The sequence below is a fragment of the Notothenia coriiceps genome, unplaced genomic scaffold (genome assembly GCF_000735185.1).
Source record: "Notothenia coriiceps isolate Sejong01 unplaced genomic scaffold, NC01 NC01_scaffold00032677, whole genome shotgun sequence".
Classification (NCBI taxonomy): Eukaryota; Metazoa; Chordata; class Actinopteri; order Perciformes; family Nototheniidae; genus Notothenia; species Notothenia coriiceps.
Genome location: NW_011365378.1, coordinates 21,375 through 33,470, shown reverse-complemented (window position 1 = coordinate 33,470; position 12,096 = coordinate 21,375). Strand labels below are relative to the sequence as shown.

At 38.8% G+C, this 12,096-nt stretch overlaps 1 protein-coding gene across 2 annotated transcripts in view; it reads right to left on the bottom strand.

Annotated features, from left to right (window-relative positions):
• LOC104961003 (ecotropic viral integration site 5 protein homolog) overlaps window positions 1-10,297 on the bottom strand; it is a 20,146-nt gene extending 9,849 nt beyond the window's left edge. The window contains exons 1-2 of one of the 2 annotated variants that reach the window (XM_010789200.1): window positions 10,021-10,297; window positions 2,152-2,384 (exon numbers count right to left, since the gene is read on the bottom strand). In XM_010789200.1, the coding sequence (XP_010787502.1) occupies window positions 2,152-2,384; window positions 10,021-10,104 (317 nt within the window). In that variant the 5' untranslated portion in view covers window positions 10,105-10,297. Of the gene's footprint in view, window positions 1-2,151; window positions 2,385-8,397; window positions 8,643-10,020 lie in introns of those variants that run through there. The other variant, XM_010789201.1, reaches the window with a different exon arrangement.
• Window positions 10,298-12,096: the final 1,799 nt, after the last annotated feature.

Sequence of the window (12,096 nt, the reverse complement as noted above, 5' to 3'; positions counted from 1 at the left end):
ACCCAATTTTGCCTGACTTGACGCATGGAAAAAAACATGGGCGTAGGAAGCATCCTCAATGTGGGTGAGACACTTTAACAGGGGTTGTGGGTAGGTGGTGGACCTCACCTCCTCTAGGGGGGTCCGGGGGCATGCTCCCCCGGGAAGATTTTTTTTTAAATGTTGAAGTTAAATGCATCAATCTGGTGCACTTTGAGAGCAAAATTATGGACTAAATCTATGGATGCATCTCTCAACACCCATATGAACAGATTTACTTTTTCTTTCAACATTTATTTGAACAGCAAGTGGAGGCAAAAGTGACTGCACCCAAAACAATAAACCTGATAGCTAACTAGCCTAAACTCAGTAACAGAATGTGGGCAAGACGTTCTTCTCCACAGCCGCGCGACCTCTGAGTCAGACGTCACTTCCCCATTTTCTATCCTACGGGTACAGCCACTCCCCCTGAACCCCGTTTCCCTGCCACCCAATTTTTTTGGCCCTCCGGCCCATGCACAGCACCGGCTCACCGGGAAAACCCCCAGTATTCCCAATGGCCAGTCTGCCACTGTAGTGGAGTAAATACTAATCGGAACCTTGAAATCAACGTATTAGGGCCCCTTTCACTTCTGACAACACAGTGAACTTTTTTTCTTTGTAATGGAATGAACTCTTGAGTTTGCACAGCAATAGAATTGTATAGGATATCCCTCCAAATAATGTCTTGTATATTAAAAGGAAAATCAGATGTACATTTACAGTTCCTTAAAATCACAATGATAAGCAAATTGGTAACTTAAGAATCAATGGGTAGATCCTGCCAGTTTTGGCCCCCATTGCTATTATTTTAACTTCTCTTTCGCTCCCTCTCAATAGCTGCAGGATGTGCATTCTTCCACAAACCTGAACCTTTTCTCCTAGGTTCTGTTAAGCCAGTGGATGAGATCAAATGGGCCAACCATCTCTCACAAACGCACTAAGAACATCTTTAAACCAGACAGTCTCTTCCTCCCTGAAGTTGCAGTCAGGTCACCGAAGGCCAGGTCAAAAAGGGTCACACACCCTTTAATTACAAGTCAGCACAGAACCTGTAAAAACAGGAGACTGGTACATCTTCTCCCAACATTATTTGACTCTTTATATTCCCCAGCCTGTCACAACATGTTGAACGTCACTTTCCTGTATGTGTAGTTTAGGAGGGGGATGCAGAAAGATCCTACAGTTGTTAGAGTGGTGCAGAATCCGATGTGTACAAAGGACAAGGCAAAGACATAACAATAAGGTGGACAAATGTCTGAATACTGACTTGACATTTTGAATTAAAATGTAATAAAAAACATATTGAAATTGTTGAGGTCAATGTGAAAATGATAACATGTTTTCCTTGTAGTATTTGAACAGCGGTTTTAATTCCTGGGGAAGTTGAACTTGTTTGGACACCTTACAGCTCAATCACATGACTGCATGCTATTCGCTCCCCTGGGGACAGGAACAAGCTTCAAGTCACAGCATTTATATCACAGCAGCCCATAACCCATCTCACATTTGATAGAAGATGGTGAGTACTATCCACTAAACCCCCCTATGTACATTCTTTCTGAGCGTCTACCCTCATGGGCCAGGTCAACCCAGGTCAAATTGTTATGTCCTGTGCCATAAGTGTTCTAAAACCTCACTCAATAACAAAGTAAACAATGTTAAAGTCATGCACTAATGATAACTGATGCTGCTGAGTGGGGATAACGTCTTAAATGTTGATTATATGCTTGAGCAGTTGGATTTTATTTTTTTATTTAGTAGCCTTGGTACATATTCTAAATTAACCTACATTTTTCTTATTAATCTTCTGGAATTTACCGTCACAAGCAATTAAGTAACGTAATTGAAGCCATTGATTAGGATTGTTGTCTATCTTTAAGGTGGTATGTAAGAAGACAATTTAGTGAAGGGTAACCTCACACTGTAGTAGTTCAGTGGGTCTGCTAACGAGGGGCCATCTCAAATATTTCAATATATCTATATATTGTAGAAATTGACTTATTGTATGTTTTTAATGTTTAAACATTTAAAAAGATGATGTTGTTGTTGCCTTATCAAGCAGACTGTGCTCTCCATCCATTGGTGCCTCTCCATTTGATAGGCAGGAGAAGCTCCAGAGAGACTGCTTACTTGTTCTGCTGCTCCAGCTTGGCGAGCAGCTCCACATCGTCAGGACTGAGCAGCGCGGGTGAGGAGGGGGAGAGGCCAGCTGAGGACAGAGAGGTGGAGGAGGAGGTGGCAGTGGTCTGCAGGGACGTGGGCGTGGCCACCTGGCTAGCCATCTGACTGACCGTGTGGGACACCGAGTTCTTCACCCATGAGAGAGTAGAACTCAGCTTACCAGCAACCGTGTCTGTCGCCACCTGCAGAGGACGGAGAATACCTCTTAATTCAGTGACTAGATCCTAGTAATACAACAAATACAAATAGTTTACACCATCACAGAGCGGTCTAACATGAATTTATTTAAACATAATTCCTGCCAGAAATACATGATCAGTTTTGTAATAGCTGCACCGGTAGCACATAGCAGTATCTGCTAAATCCATACAGCTGCATAGTTTTCATACTTGGCATTAGCAAAAAAACATTAAATTACTTTACAGCAATTCAATCAATGATGAATATAATTGTTCATTGCCGCCCCTATTCCTGACATTTAACACATTCATTAAGTTTGTATATTGTGTTGTATACAACTGACAAATGCAAGAATCATGGCTAACAGTAAACGTGGTTGGAGCTCAACAATGGCCAATCTACTGTCCTCAAAGAGAGAGACTTCAGAAAGGATGTGCCACCTGGTTCACAACCAACAGCCTGACCATTTCATGCAGGAAATCTTCTATACTCATACCTGCTATTCAAAATCATCCACAATCTTTCAGCAGCTAACATACTCCATGAGGAAATCAAGTATGTACTCATCTAGAGAACACCACAAAAAGACAAAAGAAATATTCCATGGTAATCCACTCTTGTGAACCTTCAACCTATTAAATGACAGACTGTAGTCATGCTGATCACACTGTCAGGAGGGGTCAAAGTGCTCCACTAAAGATAGGACTTATAAACGTCTCCTGCTGAAGTCATGGTAAAACAGGAAGTAGACCTCCACACAAAGCGGAAAAAGGGATTCTGAAATTCCTATCGCACCTGAGTAAAACAAATGTGTCTTTGGTTTCAACCCAACAGGAAGTCTGGATTCTACCAGGCAGGAAACCAATCATACCATGCATCTTACTTGGTACTAAATGATGAGTCATTCGTCTGCGGGTATCAGGTCTACAGAGGGACAAAGATATAGCAGAGAAGGAGAGGTGAAGGAAAGTGTGTGGTGAATGTGGTGAGAGGAATGTGCCATACACTGAAAGTATGATGGCTGAGGTTTGTTACCCTCCTGTACACACACAGACACTGAGTAGCTGTGCTGATACCACACAGTAGAGGTGAAAGCTAGAGCAATATTGTAGTTGATTCACTTTAAATAAAAATATTACTTAAAAAGAAAGCAATACTATTTTTTTTTACACTGAATGAAAGCTACAATCACACATTTGAACATATATGTGAGAAATGCTGTGTCTCCCGTAGCACAAAAAGCCAGGAATCAAGTTTTTAGTTGATGAATATTTCTAGAGATGATTCTATTTCCCTTTAGAGAGAGTATGTCTCGGCAACCGAAACAAATAATGATATGGTATTTTTCTTTTAATCAAACAAGTAACAGTCTACAAGGTTTCCTGGAAGCCTAGTGGCTATGAAATATAATCGATAAGTGTGGCGTCCTAGGTTATATACCAATATGAGGACTGTTGTCATCAATATGATCCATCTACTGTAATATAGGCAACATTACAATTCTGAATATTATAATCAATCTTTTTACAGGTGATAACCGATAAATACCAGCTTCTCATGACCAATGCCATAAGACCACTGAGTTCAAAGCCTTTAGTTATGCACCCCTTCCTGAGGGACAGAAAGGCTAAGATGTAGTGAGCAAAGAAAGACATTTGATATCTCATAGGTCTAACCAAATCAATCTGAGTGACATCACTATTGCGAACACAACAAAAACAAAGAAAGCTCTTTAAATGTTCATTTGTTTTATCAAGTGAAACACATTAAAAAAAAACTTGTTTTGCAAACTCCAAGTGAATATCTCCTCTGGAAAGAGAAATGGTCCACAAAGGCAACAACATGCTGCTCTTTGGTCAGTGTACTGTGCTTGTCTTCTTCTTCTCTGTGTTTATTGACAGATCCGCAAACCAACTGTAAAGTTGCTAACCCACAATTGCTGTTAGAAGCTGCACTTGTTAAGCCAACAAAAGCAATTTGGCTTTGTATTATTTTCCAATAATACATTAGTTTGTTAGTGTATACATTATAATATAAGTTTCCCCTTATGATGATTTATCAACCCAATATATATATTGTGCATCTCTAATTATGAATACACTGCATGGCAAATATAGTAAAAACATTTGAATGTATGCATCATAAAAGCTTCTGTATGTAACATTACACATTCTACCACATGGAAACAGGAAGTGGGGGTACACCACATTGTTACTGTTTTGTTTTTGTTACTGTTTTTAACACCCTGTTCCAGAGCTTTCACTGTGGGGGNGGGGGGGGGGGGGCGTATTTACTGACCTTCAATCAACACTATGACAGAACAGCTAAACTAACAGATCCCTTACCTCACTTCAATGATTTGTATTACAAGACTTATCAATAATGAAGGAAGAAATAGGACAATACAAATCTCCAGATAGGATTTCTTGACAGTTTCAGTTTGACTTCCTAATACCTTGTGGATCACCGTGTTATAAGTATAATTAAACAATCTAAAAAATGATTTGTCCATATTACAGACGAAATCTGTTTATATGTCTCTGGTAACGTGAGGAAAAAAACAGATTTGATTTGTCTCCCTTACAACCCAGCCCACTGCTCACACCAATGATACCACAACAATGATGATTCTGAAAATGCAAGTTGCATTTACCCACATGACTGTAATTACAAATAATAACAGGATCCACAGCAGTAACAGACGTATGCCGCTTCTGCACGAAGACAGATTATCAGCGGGTGTGTGCAGTGCAAACTGACTCAGATGTTGATCAGCACATACCACTTCAACAGCAGAAAAATTAAAGGCTAAACTATAGTCCACTTCAATAGTTCATTTCATTTGCTTATATCACAGAAGAGTGTGACTTCATTAACAAGTACTAAATAACTAAAGAAGGTGTGTGTTGGAGGAGGGGCTCTGTAAGGAAGTGGCAGATTTTTTCCGGCTGTGTATTTTCAAATTCTAGCGCACTCGAGCTGGTTTCTCCAAAATTACCTAACCCACCTTTAAAGTCACGCTGATCCAGTTAGAGATAATTTATGAAATCATTCAATCTTAAATGAATATAAAAAATGAACTACATATTCTTTGTGAAAATAATCAGTAATGTAAGTAATGTGCAAACAATAGAAAAACAGTTGGTGCATAAAAAGACTCCTCTCTCTACCCAGCTCTGCTCTGCACCACTGAGCCAGCCATCATTGCATCTGTAATGTGTCTCTTTGAAAGCCCAGGGGAAATGGAAGGGCCGGAGGTTTCTTCACAGAACGACCCCCCAATGTGGGCTGCCATGCAGGACTAACAGGGGAGAGAAAAGAGGGCCCTGAGGACTGAACACCATGCAGAGCCCAGCAGAGGTAAGGCCTCCACCTTGCCTTATGTATGCGTGCACTTTTCAGTCTGATCAATGATGAACCTAATTAACCTTATTTGTTGATTTCCTGAAGAAAAACAACACCGTGTCTTACTACAGTCTTTAGCAGACAAGAAAAACCTGAGGGAAGCAAAGAATGAGCAGGACAGGGCGGGCAGGGAAGGTTATGATTTGAGGGATGTGTCTATGTCCAGGTGGTTTTAGAAAACATTCCTTCTATCAAGTCCAGCCAACTGAAGCAAGGTTTCCCTATCAATTGTGGATACAGAGATTTTTTTGTTCTGCTTTTGTTTGCCAAAGAACTCAAAGGGGCCCTGAGATGCAGTGTGCATAGCTAATGGAACCCACAGCGAGGCAAGAAGAAAGCCTCGGCGATACAGTTTCGAGACGATTGGGGAACTGAAAAAGACCAAAGGCAGAAGCATTTTCTTCCTTATTCAAAATGCACAGCACCTCACATATATCTCAAAGTGCAGAACCAAGCAAAAACATGTGAATCAACTTTTAAGCCAGGACACATGTAGAAGTCTAAAAGGTGCTAATAACAGTCATACAATAATTAATGTTCTCACTTTTACTTCTCTTTCATCACGTGCCATTTCTAGGCGATGAATAAGCACAAAAATGTCTGTCCCAGCAGGAAAGAGCATGACTATCTTCAGGGAAACATGCTGTCCACTTGCTGAGTGAGAGGGAATTAAAACACAGGCCTGACTGTCCAACAATGACACACTAACACTTGGGTAGAAGAAAGGCCTTTCACTCCACATACCGGGAGAAGCTCACTTTTTCCAAGTGTACAATCAGCATTTCAAAGGTCTTTCTAAAGGCTATTCTTAATTACGCTGTCACACAGTGAGGGCTACAACCACTAGCTTTTATTTTACAATTTGCCTGCAAAACTTGCACTGCAAAAATGTAGCCTTAAAGTAATGTGTTGTGAATTGTATTTTTCAATCAATAACACATAAATGTCAGCATTTGCTAGTGTGTTTTGTTGGAGAGAAAGCTATGGTAACACCAACTACTTATCATTGTGCGAAGCTGTGCGTGTTATCTCCATTGTCTAAACCAGAAACTGTTCTTCAACGGACTCCTTCTATCTCTTAGCAGTATGCCCATAAGTGGTAGTACTAAAAAAGCTCACTTATTTGACTTGTTCTCAGTCAATTTGACAGGTATTACGACAGCTTCTCAAAGTGTTTCTTATGTATTTATTGTTCCATTCTGAAACTATTTGTGAATAATACAAATATGTATACCGTTTGAATAGTATATCATCTGTCCTGTTATTTGTCCCAAAAGATGCATTATAACTCCCTTGGGTAATGCATGCCAATCCTGAGGTTCTGGAGGTTTCCGTTTTAACTGCATCTCTAGTCTTAACAGAAGGTTTGGAATTGACACCTTGAAAAGTGAGGATAATAAAGAAGCATCTAGGTATGTCCTACCAGGAAACTCCCTTTAAACCCATACAAAACCCTGCTAATTTAATCACTATACATTCTGAGAACAGAAATGCATTTAACTAAATTCATCCAGGTTTGAATCAGTTGCACAAATGTAGTGAAACAGAATGCCTTCAAATGATGAGCTACATTTAACAAGCACTAGCACTTTACTTGAGAATATCTGTTTGGCAAGACTGTGAAATGTTCTACTTGATTGCTTAATAGACATTGGACATAAGTCACAGCACAATAAGTTTCTACACTTCTCACTCAGCCCATTAAACATTATGATTTGTTTTTGGAGAGCCATTTAGCTCTGATACCACATCCAATGTTCCCCATTGGATGGCCCAACATGCTGTGAGTTACAGTATTATAGTCATGATCATCAAGAAACACTATTCCATAACATCATCGGCCTACACTGAGCGTTCCATTTTCTCTCTTTAACTCCTTATCCATCTCGCTTATATTTGTCAGACCTGCCGCTGTTTACTGTCATTATTTATGACAGTCAAGAAATAAGTACTTTCTGCAGTTGTAAGAGTTATATTGCGGGGTTATTGTACACAAAGCCGCGTTGTTGTCACTTGTAAGTAACTTTCCCGAAGTTGGAGTTAAGTATATCCTTGGCTTGAATGCAGCCCATGCCACTGCTGAGAGGTTTATATGCTTCACATCATGCTAGCAAATATGAAAAACATGTTTAGTTTACAGCAGACAGGGCGGACGCATTAGAGAAGTCTCTGCTCCTTATTTGGCTCGCTGGTGTTGTGAGCTGAAATGGAGATCATCTAGCATCAAATACAACAGTATACTGTCCTCTTCCAGAAGGCTCTAACGTCGGCTAGCTCGACGAGGGTAAGAGTAGGATTATAAAGTTATATCGATAGAGTCATTTCACATCGCCAAGCAGGAAAACCAGGCGATAGCTGGAGCCCGGAGCCATCCAATTAACTAGTTGTACAACACATAGCAAAGCTTTCAATGACAGAACTGACAACCAGTGTAAACAAGCGGATATTCCGAGAAAACAAATTCAAAAGTTAGGTTTTGAAACAGTCTTCTTTATAGATGAAATGTCATGCCATACACTTGGACTGATAGAGATAACTTCGCTTCGTTTTATGAGTAAGTGGTTATTCCAGTACTTAGTCATAGCCCGAGAAAACAAGAACAGCCTTTACCTTGAAATGTTTTTCACCAGCCGCACCAACTGTCCTCTGCTTCCCATGCACAAACTTATATACCCACTTTTAAAAGAAAAAGACCGGCTTCCTAACACTTTATCGGAATACATTAGCTATATTTTCCCAAGTTAGCATAGCTAGGTTTTTCTACTAGAAAGCTAGCCTGTGTTGGGTTAGCTAGCTAGTTCCCATTGACTCTCCGGTCCAGCCCATGCAGCGTATAATACGTGTACACAGTCTGCAGAGCAGACAGACGGCGGCGGCCTACCAAATGTTTACATCGCACTGCGCAAGCGCTTACTGCTCAAACCTGACAAAACACTGCCACTAAGTGTTCACGATACCAACTGCACTTCAAAACGTGTTACTACTTATTTCCATTCCATGTGTAAGAGGAGTTATAGTTTAAACAAAAAGAGGTATTTGGGATTGGGTCAGGGGTGGAAGCAGAGACAGAATATCCTTAAGTAAAATTATTATTCTGCTGAGGATTTTCCCCATTATTTTAGTGATTTATTGGTTTAGTGTTTTAGTGTTTAGTGATAAATGTAAGAAATGCTGTCATAATTACCCAAAGACCAATGTGACACTTTCACAATGTTTGTTTTGTCTAATTAATAGTAATGGATTACAATTATTAACGTTATTATATTATTATTATTATAATAGCTAAACAGCAAATATGTTCTCTTGCTGAGATAGAACCATGGAATGTTTGTACCTTTAAAATAGCTTAAACAATCAAAGTATATGAAAGTGAATTTGCTGTGGGTTATCCAGAGGTCATGACAGCATATATTTTACTTATGGCAGAGGTGTCCAAACATTTTTCACTGAGGGCCACATGCAGAAAAATATACACATATTCACACAAAGGTCCAAACAAAATCCACCTGCACTTCCCTGTTTAACTTTCTACTCTGCTGGGTGTCACCTCTTTTTTCATTTTATGGAATAGATTGATTAAAAAAACATTACCAGATGAATGAATCGATCGTAGATGGAATGACATATACTTTTCAATAACATGTGCAATATGACTTTCAATATAATGTGCAATAATACCTTTCAGTATCATGTGCAATACTACTTTTTGTCACTATTAAATGTTATGTCCAATTCAACTTTCCTATTATAGTTTGCTTATTAAAATAATCTTACTTTTTCTGCTATTCTGTTAGTCACTGATGATGTCAAATAAAGTTGTGTCTTATCAGTTAGATGAGAGGAGGTGAGAAAGGACGTTTCAATCTCCCTACACACCAGAAATTGACAATAAATTGACTTTGACTTAGACAAGTTAATGTCCTCAATCTGTTGTGTTTATTCCATAGCAAAACAAAAGATCTGTGGATTAAGACCATTTGTTTCAGAAAGAGAAGCCGAGTAAATGAAGCATCTTAGCACCCAATACCTGCTAATCGTTTTAACAACACATCTCTGATTACATATAACTGCACTTGAGACATTAACAGGCCAATTGAAGTTCTTATAATGTACAATCTTGTGTGTTTCATCCAGCACATTATTAAGACTTGAGTCAAGGAACATTTTCTCAGGCTTCCTGTAGCTCTATAGGTGTAGTAACACTTATCTCATATCTGATCTTTAATAACTTACCTCAGGTTCATCGCTGAGAGAAACAATTCTTTCTGGAAGTCTGAACACCGTGGTCTCAGTGCTCGTAGAATCCGAAAATACCATTAATCTATCTAGAAAAACTCCACCTTTACCCTGTGGTTAGCTCTTTAAAAAATAAAGGTTAAACTAAAACGCGAAGTATCCAGGCCTTTAATACAACTATAAACTGGCTTAGAGCCGCTTTGCTCGGTTTGGTAGGTTCACACAGCTGACTTTCACTGAGCGAGAGATATCAACAGAAACTCATGATGAGGTAAACATTGAGGCAAAAGTGTTCTGATGAAAATGTGACGGAGCAGACTGCCTTCACTCACATACCACACAGTCCTAAAACCTACTCTTCAGGTTTCACATAAGGAGCAGTGACGCATATCCTTTGTCGCTTGTTGGACACTCCTCTGTTCATAGCTGAAAAGCAACTGACGTGGTGGGAGACATGGCAACACCATGGCCACTGTATGTGACTGTCACAGTGTCACAATAAGCACATCTCAGCCTGCAAGGCGTGAACTAAGCACCTAAAAGGAATCAAATGGACTGAACATGAATGCAGATAAATGTTAACAGTAAAAGGACAAGTTACTTTTTCAGGATTTATTTCACCTTGATGATTTTTGCTTGCAGTCACACCCATATGCCCAGATACATTGTGCTATATACACCTTTAATTCCATCAGGTAAGGGCGGGGTAGTAACAGATTATATGCAACCTTGATGATGTAATCAGACTAAAAAGTCACTTTATTTAGCCCAGTTTACACTTCAATTGCATTATATTGACATTACACCTTTGAGTGTGTCTCTAAAACTTAACAAATGTTTTAATGATAAAACTCCTTTTTAAGATAACCAATGCTCTGATGGATCATGAAAAATCGATTTTGTGTATGTTTTTTTAATTATGATTTATGGATGATTAAGTTGTTATTGCTGCAACAGGCAATAACAACTTAACATTTAAGGTACTTTGTACTTCTACTTCACTAAAATTCAGAGGTAAATGGTGTACTTTTACTCCACTACATGTATTGAATACCTTTAGTTACTTCACAGATGTGGATGAATGATGTGAAATCTAATCAAGTGTTAAATCAGACTTTAGTTCCACCTGGAGTAAATTCACAAGCTACCCTGCAGTATACAGTCATTCAAACTAGCTGCACCTTTACCAGCTTTGAGAACACTTTCATGATCAATCATTATAAAATACTTTTGCTTTTGCTACTTTATGTATATGTTGATGCTAATACCTTTGTACTTTTACTTGAGTAACATTTTGATTGCAGAACAGAATATTCCTACAATATAGTACAAGATCTGAGTACTTCTCCCACATCTGCCTAACATGATTTAGGACGGTTATAACTGCAGACATAGACGTGAATACAATCTTTGAATATCACCAATATAACTATCTGCTGCACTATCAACACAAATATTATTATATCTGTTTTCATTTGCAAAATGTAGCAACAATGTGCATCACATTGATTTAATCTGCAACTCAGGTATGATTGTATAATTCTGATAGGAATTTGATTTTGACTTTTCAAATATATTGGCTGATCTGAAAGATATTCATCATCAACACAGGTGAGTGAAATGCCTGCTAAGAAGGAGAGTTCATTTCAAAGAGTCAGTGATACAAGCTTTATTTTGTAAGAAATCAAGAAAAATGAAACAAGGATATAGGAGATGTATACTATTAATGTTAGACATTATACATTGTCAGCCACTAGAGATTTTAGCCTAACCATTACAGTAGTCTAGCCATCGCTTTATCATCTCTGCGTGAATTTGACTATTAGTAGAAAAATGTGCTGATCAACAGCCAGGATTGTTTCAAAGTATTATTGTATTATTGTGTTTTTGTAACAATCGCAGGAATGAGCTGTATTCGTTTCTCATAGTTTTTAAGAACAGTGTTACTTATCGTTTCAAATTATATTAATGAAGACTCCAATATAAGCCATGCCAGTGTGAGCCAACTTGTTCAAGTGCAGGACCTTGAAACTGAAACATCCAAACGAAATGTTGCCATAATTCGTATCTTTA